Below are 23,573 nucleotides of genomic sequence, written 5' to 3'. Positions count from 1 at the left end.
TCCAGCAGAGTTGATGGCATAGGAGCATCGCTTCAATACTAGTGGTCTTTGCTTCTTCCAGCACGCTGACATTTGTCCGCCTGTCTTCCCAAGAGATTGGCAGGATTTTCCGAAGGCAATGCTGATGGAATCACTCCAAGAGTTGAGTGCGACGTCTGTACACAGTCCATGTTTCGCAGGAATATAACAGGGTTGGGAGGGGAATAGCTTTATAAACAAGCCCCTTGGTATCTCTGTGGATGTCCCGATCCTCAAAGACTCTCTGCTTCATTTGGAAAAATGCTGCACTCGCAGAGCTCAGGCGGTGTTATATTTCAGTGTCAATGTGGTTGTTAAGGTAGTGGAAATGGTCAACTGAATGAATGAATGGTCATAGAAATGTGGTATAAACACCTACAAAAATACAACATGGAAACTTTGGCAATTATTCCCTCCCAAAAGTCGGAGAGAAGTCTCAATGTGTTTCATATCATTTATTACAAAAATCATTGTTAAAGCTCAAGAAATATTCCATACCACACAATACATGCCAAAGTGGAATACTTTTTTCTAACAGAAGGAGAAAGATGCTTCTCTCTTTCACTCCCTGTGGAATTAGAACTATTTATCATTCGTTTTTAAGAGCAGGATTCAGAGGCCGGATATGAGAGGAGTGACAGCAACCTGGATGCCAAAAGTGAAGTGCTGCATTGGATGCTCCCAAATGCAATTACCAAGCTTCGGAGCAGCAGTGCTGAGATAAAGCGTAGTTCTTGTATTCGTAGTTATCACGAATGGAAAAGTGTGGTGGGTTCAGATCACGGTGCAGAACTACAAGCAAAACAGACACCAACAGTTTAGTAAGGAAGAAGACTAAACAAATTACAGAGCTGCAATAAAACTAACAAAATGGATTTCAATAGGTAGGTAACGTAAATATAAAGGTTTTTTCCTGACATTAAGTCTAGTTGTGTCCGACTCTGGGGGTTGGTGCTCATCTCCATTTCTAAGCCGAAGGTCCGGCGTTGTCCATAGATACCTCCAAAGTCATGTGGCCATTGGCATGACTGCATGGAGCGCCGTTACCTTCCAGCCGGAGCAGTACCTATTGATCTACTCACATTTCAAACTACTAGGTTGGCAGAAGCTGGAGCTAACAGTGGGAGCTCACTCCGCTCCACAGATTCAATCCGCCCATCTTGCGGTCAGCAAGTTCAGCAGCTCAGCAGTTTAACCTGCTGCACCACTCAGAAGACGGGAATTCCAGGCATGAAACAATCAGGTCCAGCTAACAAAGGCCTCCCCCAGGCAGGAAGCAGCCAGGCTTTGAAGCTGCATGGCCATTCAATGCTACCCTGTTTCCCTGAAAATAAGACATCCCCAAAAAATAAGACCTAGTAGAAGTTTTGCTGAATTGCTAAATATAAGGCCTCCCCCGAAAGTAAGACCTAGCAAAGTTTTTGTTTGGAAGCATGTCCGGTGCCCGCCAAACAAAACACCATAACATGCAGGATTGGTAAATGTATATTATTATTATTATTATTATTATTATTATTATTATTATTATTATTATTATACCCTGCCTCCATCTCCCCAGAGGGACTCGGGGCGGCTTACATACCAGTTGTATATGGAAATAATGGTAGTAACAAGAAATTCTTGACAGGAGTCACAGTTTGTCTGGTTTAGTTATATTGGTTTGTGATGATAACTACTGTACAGTATAGAATCAATGTTCTTTTTTTTGTTCAACAATGAATATGAATTCTTCTTCATGGAAAAATAAGACATCCCCTGAAAATAAGACCTAGTGCATCTTTGGGAGTAAAAAATAATATAAGACACTGTCTTATTTTCGGGGAAACACGGTAATCAAGGTGGTCAATTGCAACATTCACACTTGCCTCATCAGACAAAAGTTCGATCTTTCTCCCACCATGGACATCATTCCATAGATATATAAACCCCACTTGCCTAGTTTCCAACAGAGTTAGAGCTTCTGAGGATGCCTGCCATAGATGCAGGTGAAACGTCATGAGAGAATGCTTCTGGAACATGACCAGACAGCCCGGAAAACTCAAAGCAACTCAATTACAATTCATCACAGCCATACACTCTTAAAATGTCCCAATTTATGTGAAATCTATATGTTTGCTCACTATCTGCTGACTATTTTTGCTCCATGAAACAGATAAGCTCATTCCTTTCACCACCAAAAGGATTTTAACAACATTCGGATGCGTGTTAATTGGTTTCGTGACAGATCAGCACCATCATTAGCACTCATTAATTTGCTTATTCACAGCTAAATCAAAGCTCTGCACGTGTGGAGTTTTTTCTTTTCTTTCTCATATTAACTGGGGGTCAGACGAGACGAAGGAAAAATTATATGTAATTAGTAAACATTTATTCAGCTTGTCAGGTTTACACCCTTCCCTCCCCCCCACCCTCTCATTTTCTATATATATTACTTGTTTATGATTTGTTTCTAACAATTTAGGCAAATTTTTTTGAAGATACACATAAGAAGCATTTAAGCACTATTATTAAGATCAAATAGGTTGCTAGATATTTTTTAATTGTGTCACTTTAGTATTATAGAAAAAGTATAAATAATATAAAACTTCCATGTAGGACGATGTTCAGAAGAGCAGCTAGAAAAACAAACTACCGTATATACTCGAGTATAAGCCGACCTGAATATAAGCCGAGGCACCTAATTTTACCATAAAAAACTGGGGAAACATTGACTCCAGTATAAGCCGAGGGTGGGAAATTTCAGAAATAAAAATAGATACCAATAAAATTACATTAAGGCATCAGTAAGTTAAATGTTTTTGAATATTTACATAAAGCTCAAATTTAAGATAAGACTGTCTGACTGTCCAACTCTGATTAAATCATTATTCCCATCTTCTTCAATGTAAATGTGCTTATGTATCCTTTTAATAATAATAAAGTAAAATAATACATGTAATAATAATAATAATAATACAGAAAATCTGGCTAAGTAAAGGTAAAGGTTTCCCCTGAAGTTAAGTCCAGTTGTGACCGACTCTGGGGGTTGGTGCTCATCTCCATTTCTAAGCCGAAGAGCCGGCGTTGTCCATAGAGACCTCCAAGGTCATGTGGCCGGCATGACTGCATGGAACGCCGTTACCTTCCCGCCGGAGCGGTACCTATTGATCTACTCACATTGGCATGTTTTCGAACTGCTAGGTTGGCAGGAGCTGGGGCTAACAGCGGGCACTCACGCCGCTCCCGGTGTTTGAACCTGGGACCTTTCGGTCTCCAGCTCAGTGCTTTAACGCACTTCGCCACCGGGGCTCCTAAAATAGTAAATACAATAATAATAATAATAATAAGATCAGAGTGAAATAATAAATGTATTAATAATAATAAAAATAGAGTAAAATAAATGTAATAGTAGCAACAATAATAAAGAAAAATAATAAATGTAATAATACCAACAATAATAGAGAAAAATAATAAATGTAATAATACCAATAATAATAGAGGAAAAATAATAAATGTACCATATATTCTCGAGTATAAGCTGACCCAAATATAAGCCCACCAGGACTCTCACCCGAGTATAAGCCGAGGGGGGCTTTTTCAGTCTTAAAAAAAGGGCTGAAAAACTAGGCTTATACACAAGTATATACAGTAATAATTCAAAATAAAGATGAATACACCATTGAACAACAGTAACAGAGTAGTTTAAATAGTAAAGAACCAAGAGATTCTAGTGGTGCCAAACAGTATTAATTCAACAATGTTGATACACCCTAAGATAAGAAGTTGTTTTTCAAATCTGGATTCTACTGTCACCATCAGAAGCTTTTGGTGCAGGAAAGCACAGTCTCCATGAAATGAAACAAAACAGAACATCCATACCTTTGAAAGTTGTCCTGGCCGGCCTCCGTGGGCCTCTTTTTTCGGAAACAATCCACTTTGGAAGGGATCGAGCGGGACATATAGAAGCCAAGGGGCTCCCTCCTCTTGGGCAGGTAGCAATACACCTGGAGCCTTTCTTCGATGCTCTCCTTCTCTTTCTGGCTCCGCAGAGGCGTCTGGATGACTCTTTGGCTCTCCAGCCTATTGTGAATCACAGGGTTGGCGTCATGTCGGGTCTCCGAGACTTCGGAAATGGCATCCTTGGGTGGAGAAAATCAAAATAATTATGACAGAATTATGTGGAAAGGGCTATCCACAAAGCCCTGCTTAAACAAGCAACATTCAAGGAGAGGTAAATATGGGGAATCAATCACTATTAGTTAGAAAAGGACTTGCCTGCGATAAAGTATTTGTAACAGGAGTTGGCTGAGTGAGTAAGTTTTGCTCCTCAACAGGGCGGCTTGCCATCTTGATCTCTGTATTACTGGGACGGAGAAAATACGTATGGTCCAAAGAAAAAGCTGGATAACAAAGAAAAACCACCTTGTTATACAGAGCTGGTTAAGAATGGAGACAGTGCATCTCTTAACACATCCTTAGCACAACTATTCACAGCTACTAGGGATAATAATAATAATAATAATAATAATAATAATAATAATAATAATAATAACAACAACAACTACTTTATTTTTGTATCCTGCTCCATCTCCCCGAAGGGATTCAGGGCGGCTCACATGTGGACGAGACCCAATACATCATAAAATACAATATCAAATATAGTAGAGTCTCACTTATCCAACATAAACGGGCCAGCAGAATGTTGGATAAGCAAATATGTTGGATAATAAGGAGAGATTAAGAAAAAGCCTATTAAACATCAAAATAGGTTATGATTTTACAAATTAAGCACCAAAACATCATGTTATACAACAAATTTGACAGAAAAAGTAGTTCATTACACATTAATGCTATGTAGTAATTACTGTATTTACGGATTTAGCACAAAAATATCACAATACATTGAAAACACTGACTACAAAAATGCGTTGGATAATCCAGAACGTTGGATAAGTGAGACTCTACTGTATTTAAAACAAGAACACATAAAACAAGCATATAAAACAAGCATAAACAGTAAAACGTGATAAACAGTAAACAAAGCACTGTTAGGGATAGTATTATGAGGCCATTAAGAGCCAATAGATAAACCCAAAAGACACAATGTTGTAATTTTGCTAATGTAAAGTGGGCCACGGTCTTTATTCAGAAATAAAGAAAATTGTGAGAAAAAAATAAAGCAATATACACAAAAAGTAAATTTTCATAACATATAAAACTACTACATCGAGCACAACTAAGTCTAAAGCAATTGTCCAAGCCTAAAAACATATGTACACTAATACATCTTATTATATATGTATTTTATCTTGTTTTATTGTAATTGCTTGGGCTTGGCCCCATGTTAGCTGCCCCGAGTCCCTTCGGGGAGATGGAGGCAGGGTATAAAAATAATGTTGTTGTTATTATTATTATTATATTACTGGAACTATTGTTACACTCATTGTCTGTTGATTTTTGTTTCTTACTAGCTTAGGTACCGGCGATGCCCAGGTTGGGTCTTTTTGGAAAGGAGAGACCAGGCCTGGGCAAACTTCAGCCCTCCAGGTGTTTTGGACTCAAATTCCCACAATTCCTGATAGCCTACCAGCTGCTAAGAATTGTGTGAGTTGAATTTCAAAACACCTGGAGGGCTGAAGGTTGCCGAGGCCTAGGATAGACACTAGGAAAAGTCATTGTTTTTGGATTTTTATAAATGCTCCCATTAAGAAATGGAAAAGGATATTGATGGGCTACAAGTCCCATCATCCTCTGTCATTCCCTCCCCCCAAAGCCCAACTGGTATTTAAAGTATCCATGTGTGTGGGGGGGGGGGTGTCTGTGTGCCAAATTTGGTCCAGATCGGTCAACAAACATTCGTCTTTCTTTAATAAGAACATGCCAAAAGCAAGGCTCTAGTGCCATCTGCTGTTTATTAATATACTTTTCTAGAAGTTTAATTGATTCCAGATAGAATCCCAGCTGTGTGGGATGAAGCCGTAAGAAACCGTTTTAGAAGATGTGTTGTCGAAGGGTTTCATGGCTGGAATCACTGGGTTGGTGTGAGTTTTCCAGGCTGTATGGCTATGTTCCAGAAACATTCTAAGTCCCCTTGGAGAGATAGGGAGAAATACAAATAAATTATTATTATTATTATTATTATTATTATTTCCTGACGTTTTGCCCACATCTATGGCAGGCATCCTCAGAGGTAATGAAGTATGTTGGGAACTAGGCAAGTGAGGTTTAGAAAGATCCCCTCAGGCAGGAAGCAGCCAAGCGTTGAAGCTGCAAGGCCATTCAATGCTAATCAAGGTGGCCAATTGCAACATTCACCTTGCAGCTTCAAAGTCTGGCTGCTTCCTTATCTATGCTAATCGAGGTGTCCAAAGCCAACCTCCCAACAAAGGATTCCTCCAGGCATAAAGCAGCCAGGCTTTGAAACTGCAAGGCCATTCAATGCTAATCAAGGTGACCAATTGCAACATTCACACTTGCCTCAAACAGGCAAGAGTTCTTTCTCCCAACCTGGACCTTCCACGGATATATAAACCTCACTTGCCTAGTTTCCAACAGACCTCACAACCTACCATAGATGTGGGCAAAACGTCAGGAGAGAATGCTTCTGGAACATGGCCATACAGCCCAGAAAATTCACAGTAGCCCAGTTTAAGAAGAGCTTCTAGATTAAAAATACGCCTTTCAATATTGCAGCTATTTGAATATATTTTGAGCACACAAAACACTGTAACATCTCACTAATGTAACTAATTTCAATACTATTTTCATTCAAACACATCTTACAAAACAGAAACATCAAAGGAAGAGGACCACAGATTTCTTCCATCATCTCATGTTTGTAAAAAGACGATGGCGCTAATCTGAGATCCTTTTTGGATTCAAAATGCTAAATCCCTAAAACCAGCACGATTTTTATATTTTTCCCTATGACTCTGTTACACTCAAACATATAACCCTGAATTTTATATATTTTTTCAAGGGGGGAAAGAATACCCCATTCTTAGATTGCAAACAATGCAAACATTATAATTCCTGACAATTAAATATAAATAAAATATAAATAAATTAAGTATAAATAAATTAAAAGTAGAATACATAATCAGAACAAAAGTAATTCAAAGGTGAACTAGGTAATTCTTTGAAGAGTAAGATGCTACAAAACTGCCTCCAAATTATGAATATCCTAGAATTATTACTGAGGTTAGATGGAAGAGGAAATGCTATCAATTCAGCCCACGAAAGAAAAGAAGCTGTTCATTTTTGTATATTACCAACTGGACATTTCTTAATTTTTTATGTAGCTTGCTAATCAAAGATAAGCTAAATGACCCAAATTGTCTTGCATTAGTAACTAGCCACAAGGGAAAAAAAGACTAAATTTTCATATCATTGAAAATATACAAGATATTGGAAGGAAGAGGGAAATATTAAACACACCCCTACCCAAAATTACCTTTACAATATATATTGCTTCTACACATCTGCAAGAAACCAGTAGTATTAGGAGCCATTTGTACTAACTAGCCAGCCAATCAGAGCCAGAATGCAATGTCAGCCTTTTAATTGGTTCATCTGGTAATTCCCTTCCCCTTATAGGTTGCATCTACACTGTGGGATTGATCCAGTTTGGCATCACTTTTAACAGCTATGGCTCAATGCTATGAACTCCTGGGCCTTGTAATTAGGTATCAGCATTCTTTGGCACCTCTCATCCACTATATATTTATTTTCAGCAGAACTTTTGCAACCTAATATCCTTCAATTGCATTTAAATTGGTCACAGGAACTGAAATCTATCCAGATTACAGTTTACAAACTCTCTGCACCTGCATAGCTGATAAAAAAGCATCACACAAACAGCTGGTTTCTATGTTAAGACTCCATGTCTGAGACTATTGGCTGCTCCTTGATCTCAGCACTGCCTACTTCAAGGAATTTAATAATTTTATGAACTAAATCTAGGGTTATACACTTCAAATGGTAAACCACTTATGGAATAGGTTTTCCAGACATATATGTAACAAATTATGCACTACAGAGATGGAAAAACCTTCCAGATACTCATAAATCACTGACCACTAACCATAACAGGAGCTGATGAGAACTACAATACAACTTTTCCAACCCTAATGCTATACTAATAATATATTGTATATACATATAATATTGATAATGTAATACATAATAATACACTATTATAATTGTATATTTATACTACATGTAATATACTAATAATATTGCAATGTAGTGGTCTAGTACAATATAGTAATATATGCTTATATTATGCTATGCTAATAATATATAGTATGTACATATAATCTTGACATAATGTAATACAATATTATAATAATACACTATTATAATTATATATATTCCATGTAATATTACTAATAATATTGCAATATAGTGATCTAGTACAATATAGTAATATATGCTTATATTATGCTATTGTATGTACATATAATCTTGATATTATAAAGTAATACAATATTATAATATACTATTATAATTCTATATATTACATGTAATATTACTAATATTGCAATATAGTAGTATAGTACAATATAGTAATATATAATGCTTATATTGTGCAATGCTAATATAATATAGTGTATGTACATATAACTTGTAAGCCGCCCTCATTCCCCTTGAAGGTAAGAAGGGCGGGATATAAATGTCGCAAATAAATAATAATGTAGGCCCTATCTACACTACCTCATAAATTCCAGATCATCTGTTTTGAACTGGATTATATGTCGGCGTAGACTCATATCATCCAGTACAACACAGAAAATCTGGATTATCTGCTTTGATAATATGGATTATATATGGCAGTGTAGATCCAGCCCCAGTTAATACATTATATTAGAACAGAATTTCCTTGATATCTCAATTTCCGCTTACAATTCACTGTATCTCAAAAAAAGGGAATGGTATAGGAATGCTGAGTGTAGCTAAGCTCCTAATGGGAAAAATGCAGATACCAAAGCACTCAACTTAGTCCCCTTCTACACTGCCATATAAACCAGATTATCAAAGCACATAATCCGCATTATTTCCTTGAAACTGGATTATGAGTCCATACTGCCATATAATCCAATTCAAAGCAGGTAATCTGGATTTTATATGGCAGTATAGAAGGGGCGTAAGTATAACAAACCTCTGAGTTTTCAGAGCATAGATACCATGTGAAGAAAGCAGACAAGTAATAGAAGTACAGCGTTGCAATATAATTTATTGTAACAGATTTTGTAAAGTCTCTACGCGAGTAGCAGCACTGAGCATATTTCAGGACACTAGTCCTTAATGGGAAAACGCCGTTCCCTGGAATGGAAGAAGTCATGCATCTTCGAAGAGACTGTGCCTGTTCTTCAAGGCTTCAGCATGGTTTTCTTGGTCCTTCTCATTCTCTGCTTTTGTAGTTTTCCAAGTGGGACAGGACCCATCCAGACGGTACCATAAATGCCAAGAAGAAGGTGGTCAGGCCAATGACAGTCCCCTGTACAAAAAAGACAAGATACTATAGAAATACAGTAGACTCTCAGTTAATCAGCATCCATGGGGATTGGTACATGCTGTAGCTTCCAGTTGCTTGGGAGCTACGTACTATTAAAAATAAGTCTAACACTATACTCCATGCTATACCATACCAAAAATGTATTTATTTGATATTAATATTGAAATAAAATAATTACAAGCAAATGAAGACAAACAAAAAACTAAAGACAAATAAAAAATTAAACCCCATGTCTCCTTTACCATCAGATGGGAGCACCCCCCCCTCCCCCCGGTCTAACTGCTATTCTGGACCAGAATGAAGAAGGCGAGGCCAGGAAGACATCTTTCCACCATGACTCCTGTATTAATTATATAATATATAATAATATAATACTATACTAATATTATTGGAAGCTACAAGGCGTAGAGCCTTTTCGACCTATGCTCCAATTCTGTGGAACTCATTGCCTCCATATGTTAGAGCAATGTCGGAGTTGCGACCTTTTGTAAAAGCGCTCAAGACTTGGCTGTTTGGATGTGCATTTAAGTAAATCAGATCTAATTTGCCAAATAGTCACTGTTGAATGTTTTTATGTTGAATGTTTTTATATTGTGGAATGATATTTTAAATTGTAAGTCGCTCGGAGCACTCGGGGTGGAGAGCGACTAATTAAGAAATAAAGTGAAGTGAAGTATATACAGTAGAGTCTCACTTATCCAAGCCTCACTTATCCAAGTTTCTGGATTATCCAAGCCATTTTTGTAGTCAATGTTTTCAATATATCATGATATTTTTCGCTTTTTCTGTCAAATTTGTTGTAAAACATGATGTTTTGGTGCTTAATTTGTAAAATCATAAGCTAATTTGATGTTCAATAGGCTTTTCCTTAATCCCTCCTTATTATCAAAGATATTCGCTTATCCAAGCTTCTGCCGGCCCATTTAGCTTAGATAAGTGAGACTCTACTGTACTTGTAATATTAATATTATGATATAATACAATGTAATAATAACTATAATTCACTATCATAATTGTATATTTATATTACATGCAATATTACTAATAATATTGCAATAGAGTGGTATAATATATTGTATGTATATATACTTGTAAACCACCCTGAGTCCCCTTCGGGGTGAGAAGGGTGGGATATAAATGTCGCTAATAAAGAATAATAATAATAATAATAATAATAATAATAATAAATGTAACACAGTTTTATCTTAAACTGCCACTTCTGTTAAAAATTATTTTAATTTGATTTGTATTGTTTTGTTTTATTGTGATTGCCAGGGCATGGCCTCATTTTAGTCACCCCTTCAGGGAGATGGAGGCGGGGTACTTCGGCCCTCCCTCAAGGAGTTTTGGACTTCAACTCCCATAATTTCTAGCAGGAATTCTGAGAGTTGATCTAATGATTTTATCTTATATTGCTGCTATAGTCCCCCCCTCCCAACCTTTGAAGTTGACGGATTTGCATTGGTGGTTGTTTGATATTATTACTGTTATATAAACCTTTGTTTTAACTTCTGCTTTATCATCTTCTTGTGTTTTAAACTGTGTATATTGTTTAATGTATCTGCGCTGTTACTTTTGTAACGTTGTGAGCCACCCCGAGTCCCCACGGGGAGATGGTGGCGGGGTATAAAGTTTTATTATTATTACAGTAGAGTCTCACTTATCCAAGCCCCGCTTATCCAACGTTCTGGATAATCCAAGCCATTTTTGTAGTCAATGTTTTCAATATATCGTGATATTTTGGTGCTAAATTTGTAAATACAGTAATTACTACATAGCATTACTGCGTATTGAACTGCTTTTTCTGTCAAATTATAACATGAAGTTTCGGTGCTTAATTTGCAAAATCATAACCTAATTTGATGTTTAATAGGCTTTTTCTTAATCTCTCCTTATTATCCAAGATATTCGCTTATCCATGCTTCTGCCGGCCCGTTTAGCTTGGATAAGTAAGACTCTACTGTATTATTATTGAAGTCCAAAACACCCCGAGAGAGGGCCGAAGTTGGCCCATGCCTGCTATAGAGTTCTAGAGTTGGAAGGGAACCCAAGGGCCATCCAGACTCACCCCAGTTATTTATTTACTTTATTTCTACCCTGCCTTTCTCTTCCACGATGGGGACTCAAGGCGGCTTATATATGGCAACCATTAGATGCCTTAAAATGCATACAATAATAACTTAATAATAATTTAAAATAATTTAAATAATAATAATAGCCCAATAGTAGGCATGGGCCAACTTGGGCCTTCCCTTCAGGTGTTTTGGACTACAACTCCCATAATTTCTAGCAGGAATTCTGAGAGTTGATCTAATGATTTTATCTTGTATTGCTGCTATAGTCCCCCCCCCCCAACCTTTGAAGTTGACGGATTTGCATTGGTGGTTGTTTGATATTATTACTGTTATATAAACCTTTGTTTTAACTTCTGCTTTATCATCTTCTTGTGTTTTAAACTGTGTATATTGTTTAATGTATCTGCGCTGTTACTTTTGTAACGTTGTGAGCCACCCCGAGTCCCCACGGGGAGATGGTGGCGGGGTATAAATAAAGTTTTATTATTATTACAGTAGAGTCTCACTTATCCAAGCCCCGCTTATCCAACGTTCTGGATAATCCAAGCCATTTTTGTAGTCAATGTTTTCAATATATCGTGATATTTTGGTGCTAAATTTGTAAATACAGTAATTACTACATAGCATTACTGCGTATTGAACTGCTTTTTCTGTCAAATTATAACATGAAGTTTCGGTGCTTAATTTGCAAAATCATAACCTAATTTGATGTTTAATAGGCTCTTTCTTAATCTCTCCTTATTATCCAAGATATTTGCTTATCCAAGCTTCTGCCGGCCCGTTTAGCTTGGATAAGTGAGACTCTACTGTAGTCACTGTTGAATGTTTTTATGTTGAATGTTTTTTATATTGTGGAATGATATTTTAAATTGTAAGTCGCTCGGAGCATTCGGGTGGCGAGCGACTAATTAAGAAATAAAGTCTGCCGGCCCGTTTAGCTTGGATAAGTGAGACTCTACTGTATTACTATTGAAGTCCAAAACACCCCGAGAGAGGGCCGAAGTTGGCCCATGCCTGCTATAGAGTTCTAGAGTTGGAAGGGAACCCAAGGGCCATCCAGACTCACCCCAGTTATTTATTTACTTTATTTCTACCCTGCCTTTCTCTTCCACGATGGGGACTCAAGGCGGCTTATATATGGCAACCATTAGATGCCTTAAAATACATACAATAATAACAACTTAATAATAATAACTTAAAATAATTTAAATAATAAAAATAGCTCAATAGCAGGCATGGGCCAACTTGGGCCTTCCCTTCAGGTGTTTTGGACTACAACTCCCAGCATTCCTCACAGCCTCAGGCCCTTTCCTTTTCCCCCTCAGCCGCTTAAGCGGCTGAGGGGGAAAAGGAAGGGGCCTGAGGCTGTGAGGAATGCTGGGAGTTGTAGTCCAAAACACCTGAAGGGAAGGCCCAAGTTGGCCCGTGAGGCCTCTTTCCCGCCCCGCTCCCCATTTGGCCCTCCGCCCCACTCACCATGGGGCCCACGGGATCCCGAGCTGGCTTGGAGCCGATGCTTCTTGCCGGCTGGGCGGCCAGGCCGGAGAGCCTCAGCCCTTTCCTCAGAAACTGCAAGGACATGACGCGACCTTCTTTCTCCCTCAGCAAGAAGGAACAAAATGGCGACTCCAAACCGGAAGTTTAAGCGAGAGAGCCGACTTCCGGCCTGTATCGAATGGAGAACCACTATTGGCCAACATCTGGCACCTTAGAGTTAGGAAAGTGAAGAGTGACAAACAGAGCCGGTGACACAGACTTAACCTTATCCATATAATCCAGTTGAAAGCAGAGAATGTGGATTGTGTGTGAGAGCAAGTCATTTCATTGTACTCAGGTAAATTAGCAATAAACTAAAACAACAACAACAACAATTTATTGATTAGCCAGTTGGCTTTATCAAGCATAGACAAAACAAACATGAAATACAACATACAGTAGAGTCTCACTTATCCAACACAAACGGGCCAGCAGAATGTTGGATAAGCGAATATGTTGGATAATAAGGAGGCATTAAGGAAAAGCCTATTAAACATCAAATTAGGTTATGATTTTACAAATGAAGCACCAAAACATCATGTTAGACAACAAATTTGGCAGAAAACGTAGTTCAATACGCAGTAATGCTATGTAGTAATTACTGTATTTATGAATTTAGCACCAAAATATCAAGATACAGTAGAGTCTCACTAATCCAAGCTAAACGGGCCAGCAGAAGCTTGGATAAGCGAATATCTTGGATAATAAGGAGGGATTAAGGAAAAGCCTATTCAACATCAAATTAGGTTGATTTTACAAATGAAGCACCAAAACATCATGTTAGACAACAAATTTGACAGAAAACGTAGTTCAATACGCAGTAATGCTATGTAGTAATTACTGTATTTATGAATTTAGCACCAAAATATCAAGATACAGTAGAGTCTCACTAATCCAAGCTAAACGGGCCAGCAGAATGTTGGATAAGCGAATATCTTGGATAATAAGGAGGGATTAAGGGCGGGATATAACTGCAGTAAATAAATAAATCAAACTCAATGTATTGTCAAAGGCTTTAATGGCTGGAATCACTGGATTGCTGTGTGCTTTCTGGGCCATGTCACAGAAGCATTTTGTCCTGACGTTTCACCCACATCTCTTATGGTTGTATGGATGGCTGGGAAGGGGATGGAGATGACTATGATGGGGTTACCTATAAGATAACCCCTTCTTGCTCATCTCCATCTTCCTCTCCTCCATTCCCAGCCTATTATCTATTGTTTACATTTAGAATTATGAACTCCTAAGAGCCAAAGATCTGACTTTGTTGTTGCACACAACAAAGCACCATGTTTACAGAAGTGAGGACATTCCAAGAACGGCACTAATAGCCGTGTGTTCTCTTCGCTCATTCAGCCACCACCCACAAAGTACCAGCACTGGAACTTTCCACTGCCTGAAAACGAGAACCACAAGCTCAGCTCCTTCCCTCCATCTCCCACCATCGGAAGAAGTCCAGGTGTGAATCCAGATGGATCCTTGTGCATGGGTGTCACTGCTGTATATGGCTATGGAATGGACTTTGCCATGGTTTCTTCAAGCAGGGGGTCCCCTCTTCCTCAGCCTTACAAGGGCCTGAAAATTAAGAAGGAAAGGAGAGGAGGAGGAAAGGCGGATGGAGAGGTGGGCGGGTGGCTTGGTTCTGGCTTCTTCAGCAGCCCGGCCAAGAATGCCCATGAAAGGCACAAGTGACAGGTGGCCTGGAACGTGTCCAAATATGGGATGTGTGAAGTGCTCCTCGGTAGCAGTCAGGGGGTGGGAGAGGCCAAGGGCAGGGGACTAAGAGGGGACAGGGGGAGGTCAGGGGTATATATCACCCAAGGCAGCTCAGGTTGACAACTGCTCTTCCTCCCTGAGGCCACTGCACGAACTGGTAAGTACAATTTAGAGTTGTTCTCATTGTAATATTTGGAGGGCTGAGATTCCATGCAAGGGAATAGTGTATATAAATGCAAACACTCCTTTGGTTCTCCAAAAGAGATCGATCTATCGGTATCTTTTTAACTGATTTTTTAAATGTATTATCTATATATAAAAAAATGTACTGTGTGTAATTAGGACCGAGTTAACAACAAAACCACTGGGCCAGATCACAGTAAATTTGGCCACAAAACTAATCACTTTCCAAAAAAAGAGAAAAGAAAAGACCATGCCTGTATGTAGAAAGCGGCCAGGCTTTTAAGCTGCAAGACTATTCAGTGCAATTCAAGCTGGCCAAATAAGGATTCCCCTACAAAGGAAGTACAGTAGAGTCTCACTTATCCAAGCTAAACGGGCCAGCAGAAGCTTGGATAAGCGAATATCTTGGATAATAAGGAGGGATTAAGGAAAAGCCTATTAAACATCAAATTAGGTTATGATTTTACAAATTAAGCACCAAAACTTCATGTTATACAACAAATTTGACAGAAAAGTAGTTCAATACGCAGTAATGTTATGTTGTAATTATTGTATTTACGAATTTAGCACCAAAATGTCACGATATATTGAAAACATTGACTACAAAAATGGCTTGGATTATCCAGAGGCTTGGATAAGCGAGGCTTGGATAAGTGAGACTCTACTGTACCGTGTTTCCCCGAAAATAAGACAGTGTCTTATATTAATTTTTGCTCCCATAGATGTGCTAGGTCTTATTTTCAGGGGATGTCTTATTTTTCCATGAAGAAGAATTCACATTTATTGTTGAACAAAAAAAAATGAACATTTATTATATACTGTACAGTAGTTGTCATCACAAACCAGCATAACTAGACAAACTGTGAATCCTATCAATAATTTCTTGTTACTACCATTATTTCCATGTACAACTGGTATGTACATTTACCAATCCTGCATGCTCTGGTGTTCTGTTTGGAAGGCGCTGGGCCTGCTTCCAAACAAAAACTTTGCTAGGTCTTACTTTTGGGGGAGACCTTATATTTAGCAATTCAGCAAAACTTCTACTAGGTCTTATTTTTGGGGAGATGTCTTATTTTCGGGGAAACAGGGTAGTCAGGCTTCAAAGAGGCTCTTTAATTGAAGGTGCTATTTCGGCTTGCCAAACAAGGATTCCCCTAGGTATAACACAGCCAGGCACTGAAGTTGCAAGGCTATTCAGTGCAATTCAACCAGACCAACAAAGGTAGAAGGCGGCCAGGCTTTGAAGCAGCAATACTACTCTGTACGTTTGAAGCTGACCAACAAAAGATTTCCCCTAAGCAAAAAAAGGGCAAAAAGTGACATTTGTATGGGTCAGTCCATGGAAAAATCTACCTTTTTGACTACATAACCCAATGCATGTTGACTGGACATTTTAAGAACTGGAAGCCCAAGAAAGAAACTTCAAAGGTCTCTAACACAACACTGATTCTCTTTCCCAGTGAGCCACCAACATGTGTGACGACGAGGAAACCACTGCCTTGGTCTGTGACAACGGCTCTGGCTTGGTAAAGGCTGGCTTTGCTGGTGACGATGCCCCCCGAGCTGTCTTCCCCTCCATCGTGGGGCGGCCAAGACACCAAGTAAGGCAACCTCTGGCTGTTACAGGATTTAATTTGAATGGTGCACTAAAAGCAATGTTATACAGTGGCCGTTGTAGTTCATGAAAGAAAGGGCAACTCACTGTTTGTATTGGTCTGTACAGACTATCTCTAAATTGGAGTGGCTTTAATTAGTAATATTACATGTAATATAAATATACAATTATAATAGTGTATTATTATTATATTGTACAGTGTTCCCTCACTACTTCGCGGTTCACTTTTCGCGGATTCGCGGTTTTTCAATAAACTCTAAAAGACTATTATAAATCATAAAAAATTACAGAAAGGGAGGAAGGAGAAGCCAAAGGGAGAGAAAAGGAGCCCAAGTAGCAACGGGAGGAGAATGAGGCAATTTATCAACACACGATAGGTGGATAAAGACTTAAAATAGTGTATAATTACCAAACTAATGTATAAATATTAAAATAAATATTGTGTCTCTACTTCATGGATTTTCACTTATTGCGGGTGGTCCTGGAACCTAACCCCAGTGATAAGTGGGGGCCGGGCTGTGGCGCAGGCTGGTGAGCAGCCTGCTACAATAAATCACTCTGACCATGAGGTCATGAGTTCGAGGCCAGCCCATGGCGGGGTGAGCACCCGTCAATTAAAAAATTAAAAATAGCCCTGCTCGTAGCTGATCTAGCAACCTGAAAGATAGTTGCATCTATCAAGTAGGAAATAAGGTTACCACTTATAAAGTGGGGAGACAAATTTAACTAATTTACGACGTTGGAATGAGGAAGTGCCGTCACAGTGGATGATGAAGCAGCTGCTCCCCCCTGTGGCCAGAATTGAACATCCCCTCAGGAGAAAATTAAATTGCCTCTGCGTCTGTCTCTGTCTCGGTTCTATGTGTATATGGGCATTGAATGTTTGCCCTATATGTATACAATGTGATCCGCCCTGAGTCCCCTTTGGGGTGAGAAGGGCGGAATATAAATACTGTAAATAAATAAACAAACAAACAAACACACACACACTGTATTACATTATAATATTATCATATGTATATACAATATTATATGTATATACAATATATTATTAGTATAGCATAATATTAGTATTATATATTATTATAAGTACTTTTACAGAAACTGTCTCCCTTTTCTGTGTTCCTCGCTGTCAAAAAAATCTAGTGTCGGGCCAGGGAGAAAAGGGGATTTATTAATTTCTGCTTGTTTCCAGGGTGTCATGGTGGGCATGGGTCAGAAAGACTCCTATGTGGGAGATGAAGCTCAGAGCAAAAGAGGTATTCTCACCTTGAAATACCCCATCGAGCATGGCATCATCACCAACTGGGATGACATGGAGAAGATTTGGCACCACACTTTTTACAATGAGCTCCGGGTCGCCCCTGAGGAGCACCCCACCCTCCTGACGGAGGCACCCCTCAACCCCAAAGCCAACCGGGAGAAGATGACCCAGATCATGTTTGAGACCTTCAACGTACCCGCCATGTACGTGGCCATACAGGCAGTGCTTTCCCTCTATGCCTCCGGGCGTACGACTGGTAAGATGGTAACAAGATTCCTCTCCCCTCTGCTTTTTAAAGAATTTCTCTCCTTCTTTGACTTTCTAACTAGCTTGAATGTCCTCTCTTGTAGGGATAGTGTTGGATTCTGGGGACGGCGTCACCCACAACGTACCCATCTATGAGGGTTATGCCTTGCCTCATGCCATTCAGAGACTGGATCTGGCTGGCCGTGATCTCACTGACTATCTGATGAAGATCCTAACTGAGCGGGGCTATTCCTTTGTTACTACAGGTACGGGAGTTACTTAAAGCACAAGACCATAACCTCCAAGGGCACTGTTCATGCTACTCAGGAAACTTTAGCCTAACTTACAAGGATTGACTATAATGCACCTTGTATCAGAAGGTGAGAGACTTGTACCTTGGTCCATATATCAAACAGACAATATATTGGAAATCTCACACCAGAACAACATATTTTATGTATGGCCAAGACTCAAAATCTATATCTATCACTTCCTGAGATCACTGCAATTCCCACCAATGACTGATCAAGAACAAACTTGGCACACAGAGCACCCATGACCCACTCTATAACCTGGTGCAGTTTGGAGGAGGATGGACCAAGGACTTGCAGTATCTTCACTCACTTCCGGAGACCACTGCTACCCCCACTAATGTCTGATCAAGACCAAACTTGCCACATAGAGCCCCCATAACCCACATAGAGCCCCATAACAGCCTGGCGCTGTTTGAACGGAATGACCATGGACATTGGGACTTCCATATTGGAGTTATAGTTCACCCACACCCACTGAACCCAGCTGACATTGGATCTAGACTAAACTTGGAACACAGGCAAACAATGCCTTTCTCAAATGACCCGGGCACCTCCGGGTTCCCATGCTAGTAACATATAAAACAGCTCTGTATTTAAGCAAAACAATACGTTTGAGAACCACATATGTGGGGCCGATCGAGGTAAATTGTAGGAGAGATAAGGAAATAGGATGTATATATTGTTTTATCATATTTATTTATTGTATTTTTGTAAGTGCCTTATTTTAACTTGCTATATAGAGTGTAATCAAGTCTATCAAGCCTTGTTGTTTGGTTTGGTATTGTGATATGGCCTAAGGGCTAATCAATAAAATAATAATAATAAATTATTATTATTATTATTATTATTATTATGACACAGCAAACAAGATAGATATGCTGGATTTCGTATCACAAAATCACAAGTCGAACACTTCCCAAGTGTCTAGGACTGTGTGATGTATTTTCGGATGATGCGTGCAGATCTCAGTAGGGTGGCCTTTTGCAATTGGCAGATCGTGATTATTATTATTATATAATGCACCAGATCATTTTCTATCTTCTCACAGCTGAGCGAGAGATTGTTCGAGACATCAAGGAGAAACTAGGTTACGTGGCTTTGGACTTTGAGAATGAGATGGCTACTGCTGCTTCCTCCTCTTCTCTGGAAAAGAGCTATGAGCTACCTGATGGGCAAGTGATCACCATTGGCAACGAACGTTTCCGATGCCCTGAGACCCTCTTCCAGCCCTCTTTTATCGGTAAGAGTAGAGGGTCTGTAGAATTTGGATCCCCCTCCAGAATGAACCATTAGCATGGGGATTCTGCAACTACTAATTCAAATTTCTCCCCATCCTTCTTACTTTTCAAATCTGTTTTTTAGCCAAAGAAAGGTTAGGGTGGTGGTGAGAGCTAATCAAATTCTGTGCTGCCGAAACAAGCATATTGAATGTTCATCCAAGTTGTTCCTTGACATTTAGATCTACAATTTCCACCATCTCTGATCATCATGGTGATGAGGTCATGCTAGTGGCTATCAAACATCTAGGAGCAATGGTTTCCCCAGATTAAACAAGAATATTTACGCTCTTATTGATATATATTTATATATCACCTTGTCATATAATGGAAGTGTCCACTAAATAGACGTGGTCATAAGAAAGGTGTGTGTAGATGTGTTTGTAGGACATGTCAAAGGCCTAAAAGGTCAAGACTGCTGAGAATGTCACAAGTTTGCATTGAGGACTAAACCGTAACTGACACACACTAGGGTTTGTTGAGAAACCAAGCAGAGTGGGAGTTTTGATGATACCAGCTGGGACTAGAGGGGATTCAAGATACATATTCTGTTACCAGCCAGGCCTGAGGTTTGACAGTGGGTGGTGACAGATGATCTCCTATTTTCTTACCCAATATAGACAAGGAGGCTGCAAATTCCAAAATAGTGGAAGGATAGTTTCTCCTGAATAGTGGGGGAAGCTCTACCACCCCATAGCAGCTGCTGTAACACAACGCCATCACCAAATCCTTCGGCTTTTACTCTTGGCAAAGACCTACTGGTCCTAGGTACCCCACTCTTGCAATCTTTCTTTCTCCAAGCTTCGTTTACATGTCGAAGCATCCCATGTGGTCAAGGCATTACCTGCTTCAATGCTACTGAAAAAGGAATGGAATTAGGCTAAGATTCTGGTGCATGCCAAAATTGGACAGAATCCTGGTTAGGTAGTAACATGTCAGAAGATGTAGATCAGTGTTTTCACACATTTTAGCCATGCATCAATTCGCAACACAGTAATTCGGTTTTCCTAGCAAACCAGAGGTTCGTTAAACCAACTCCTTCTAAAAAAGAGAGAGACGCATACATATGCTTGCCTAGCTATCTTCAAACATTATCAGAGTAATTTCAAAGTCTTACCTATCATCCTTCTAGGAATGGAGTCCGCAGGTATCCATGAAACCACTTATAACTCCATCATGAAGTGCGACATTGACATCCGGAAGGACCTCTATGCCAACAATGTCCTCTCTGGGGGCACCACCATGTACCCTGGGATTGCTGACCGTATGCAGAAGGAAATTACAGCGTTGGCTCCCAGCACTATGAAAATCAAGGTGAGACTGGCAAACAGACGGTGTAAGAGTAATTCCTAGCCTTCTCAGTTAGTTGTACCAGAAATTACCTTTGGGAATGGGGCACAATCTGCATTTAGTTTAGAGTACCAGAAAACTTTGGTAAGAAAGCCAAACTGTTTCTATCTCACCGGTTCCAATGGTTTCCTTCTGAAAAAGCAGCAAGATTAGTTTGAAAGCTTATAACAGAGGCTGTTGTCAGTCAATGCAAAGATTTTGAAATGCAAAGCCTTATAAGTTTTGCCATCTTGTGGCAAAACTTTAGTCCTGACAATGATCGCATGACAGGACTAAAGTTTATACTGACTTTTTAATAAAGTTACCCTTTCAAAAAAGCAAGACAAATTTCAAAACAGATCATGCCTACACCTGACAAAGGGGACAACTATAACTTTCCAGCAGCAAACAATTCAAACTTGTTGGGAGACATATAGTATATTTTCAAACTGGTCTTTTATTTATTTATTAGCGACATTTATATCCCACCCTTCTCACCCCAAAGAGGACTCAGGGCGGCTTACAAGTTATACAGTAGAGTCTCACTTATCCAACACGGCGCGCTTATCCAGCGTTTCTGGATTATCCAACGCATTTTTGTAGTCAGTGTTTTCAATACATGATATTTTTGTGCTAAATTCATAAATACAGTAATTACTACATAGCATTACTGCATATTGAACTACTTTTTTGACAGAAAAAGTAGTTCAATATGCAGTAATGCTATGTAGTAATTACTGTATTTATGAATTTAGCACAAAATATCATGTATTGAAAACACTGACTACAAAAATGCGTTGGATAATCCAGAACGCTGGATAAGCGAGTGTTGGATAAGTGAGACTCTACTGTATTTACATACAATATATATATTGTATCATTAGCATAGCACAATATAAGCATTATATATTACTATATTGTACTATGAGTATAACACTAATATTATTAGTAATATTACATGTACTGTAATATAAATATACAATTATAATAGTGTATTATTATTACAATATTATATTACATTATAATATTATCAACATATGTATATACAATATATTATTAGCATAGCACAAAATAAGCATTATATATTACTATATTGTACTATAACACTATACTGCAATATTATTACATGTAATAATATCAATATACAATTATAATAGTGTATTATTATTATATTGTATTACATTATAATATTATTATCAATATTATATGTATAGACAATATATTACATTATTAGTATAGCATAATATGAGTATTATATATTATTATATTGCTATATTGACACAGGAGACATGGTGGAATGATGTCTATTTGAATGGATTGACTGCTGGTTTTACTTTTTTAGTGATATTGTTAGGTAACTTAAGTGATTTTTTTTTCAGTGGAACAGCAGGATATAGATTTAGAATAAAATGAATGTAATAACGTGATTGCTAGACAGATTTCTTTTTAAAAAAAAATCTTTGGAAATTTCTTCCCTGCTTCAGATCATCGCTCCTCCTGAGCGGAAGTACTCTGTGTGGATCGGGGGCTCCATCTTGGCTTCCCTCTCCACCTTCCAGCAAATGTGGATCAGCAAGCAAGAGTATGACGAAGCTGGGCCATCTATCGTCCACAGGAAATGTTTCTAAACATCTCTATGCCATTGCACTTCCCCAGTGTTCTGCTACTCATTTCGTGGCACAACTACCATCTCAAATTTCAGGACACTCAGTCCTTTTTTCCACTACATCAAAATCCCAAAGCCATGAAAAAAAAGAAATGTTTCTGAAGGCACATTAGTTTCTCAGGAACCTATTTACACAGTTGTGCTCTTCCTGGTGCTTCTTCCAATGGAGATGATGCTCAAGTCCCTTCAACATACACCTGTGTTTTTCAAAAGTAAACACGTCTTTAAAAATTGTCAAAGCTTCCACTTGTCACCAATTCTTTTCATGAAACCTTAAATAAAAAAAACACATGTGGGTGAAACATCAGGAGAGAATGCTTCTGGAACATGGCCATACAGCCCGGAAAACACACAACCACCCTGTGATTCCGGCCATGAAAGCCTTCGACAACACAACAGCAACAAAATAAGCTCAAGTTACTTCCAACATCCTAAGACTGAATTATATTTAACAAACACACATACACTCCACCGATAAAGACTGAACAAAAAGTTTATTTTTTACCATACAAATCAAACAAATATTGTTTAAAAAGTCAAGTTGTTCCCTTTTATTCCAGTGAAAATACTTGCTAAGAAAAGTAAATATTTTTAAATGTATTCTTAAAAAATGGAAAAAATCCAAATAGGGTAACCAAGGAAGAAGAAAAAAATACGCTAATACACAGTATACAATGCAAAATTAACTTAAAACATCAATTATTAAACATGCCCGATTTGCAGACCAGGAGAGGGAAAATAAATATTTGAAGTAGACAGGTTCCGCCCTTGTTCCTTGACACTTACTTTTTTGTTCTTTGAGGAAAAATATCCATTCATATGAACACTAAATGGA

At 38.6% G+C, this 23,573-nt stretch overlaps 2 protein-coding genes across 5 annotated transcripts; one reads left to right on the top strand and one right to left on the bottom strand.

Annotated features, from left to right (window-relative positions):
* Nucleotides 1–458: 458 nt before the first annotated feature.
* Nucleotides 459–20,996, bottom strand: LOC103280946 (uncharacterized). Of its 4 annotated transcripts, none has more exons than XM_062965150.1 (4): nt 20,861–20,996; nt 4,273–4,397; nt 3,877–4,136; nt 459–810 (listed from the first exon to the last, which is right to left on the bottom strand). In XM_062965150.1, the coding sequence occupies exons 1-4, from the start codon at nt 20,865–20,867 to the stop codon at nt 798–800; spliced, it is 405 nt and encodes a 134-aa protein (XP_062821220.1). In that variant the 5' UTR covers nt 20,868–20,996; the 3' UTR covers nt 459–797. The 4 variants fall into 4 exon arrangements, with proteins under 4 accessions (XP_062821220.1, XP_062821221.1, XP_062821222.1 ...); XM_062965151.1 differs by lacking the exon at nt 20,861–20,996 and adding an exon at nt 9,158–9,398; XM_062965152.1 differs by lacking the exon at nt 20,861–20,996 and adding an exon at nt 9,183–9,398.
* LOC100566451 (actin, alpha cardiac muscle 1) lies at nt 14,910–22,977 on the top strand. The gene is made up of 7 exons (XM_003228685.4): nt 14,910–14,998; nt 16,488–16,628; nt 17,838–18,162; nt 18,257–18,418; nt 19,515–19,706; nt 20,876–21,057; nt 22,557–22,977. The coding sequence occupies exons 2-7, from the start codon at nt 16,500–16,502 to the stop codon at nt 22,698–22,700; spliced, it is 1,134 nt and encodes a 377-aa protein (XP_003228733.1). The 5' UTR covers nt 14,910–14,998; nt 16,488–16,499; the 3' UTR covers nt 22,701–22,977.
* Nucleotides 22,978–23,573: the final 596 nt, after the last annotated feature.

Source organism: Anolis carolinensis, unplaced genomic scaffold, assembly GCF_035594765.1.
Source record: "Anolis carolinensis isolate JA03-04 unplaced genomic scaffold, rAnoCar3.1.pri scaffold_14, whole genome shotgun sequence".
Lineage (NCBI taxonomy): Eukaryota > Metazoa > Chordata > Lepidosauria > Squamata > Dactyloidae > Anolis > Anolis carolinensis.
This window is presented reverse-complemented; position numbering and strand designations above follow the sequence as displayed.

What these genes read in the sequence shown, in the direction of transcription:
- LOC100566451 (XM_003228685.4), top strand. Translation starts at nt 16,500, where the DNA reads ATGTGTGACGACGAGGAAACCACTGCCTTGGTCTGTGACAACGGCTCT. An exon ending in TGCCTCCGGGCGTACGACTG is followed by an intron (nt 18,163 to 18,256) that starts GTAAGATGGTAA and finishes CCTCTCTTGTAG; the next exon opens with GGATAGTGTTGGATTCTGGG. An exon ending in CCAGCACTATGAAAATCAAG is followed by an intron (nt 21,058 to 22,556) that starts GTGAGACTGGCA and finishes TCCCTGCTTCAG; the next exon opens with ATCATCGCTCCTCCTGAGCG.
- LOC103280946 (XM_008121375.3), bottom strand. Translation starts at nt 7,508, where the DNA reads ATGGCTCCTAATACTACTGGTTTCTTGCAGATGTGTAGAAGCAATATA. An exon ending in AAGCAATATATATTGTAAAG is followed by an intron (nt 4,398 to 7,450) that starts GTAATTTTGGGT and finishes TTTGTTATCCAG; the next exon opens with CTTTTTCTTTGGACCATACG. An exon ending in TTACAAATACTTTATCGCAG is followed by an intron (nt 4,137 to 4,272) that starts GCAAGTCCTTTT and finishes TCTCCACCCAAG; the next exon opens with GATGCCATTTCCGAAGTCTC.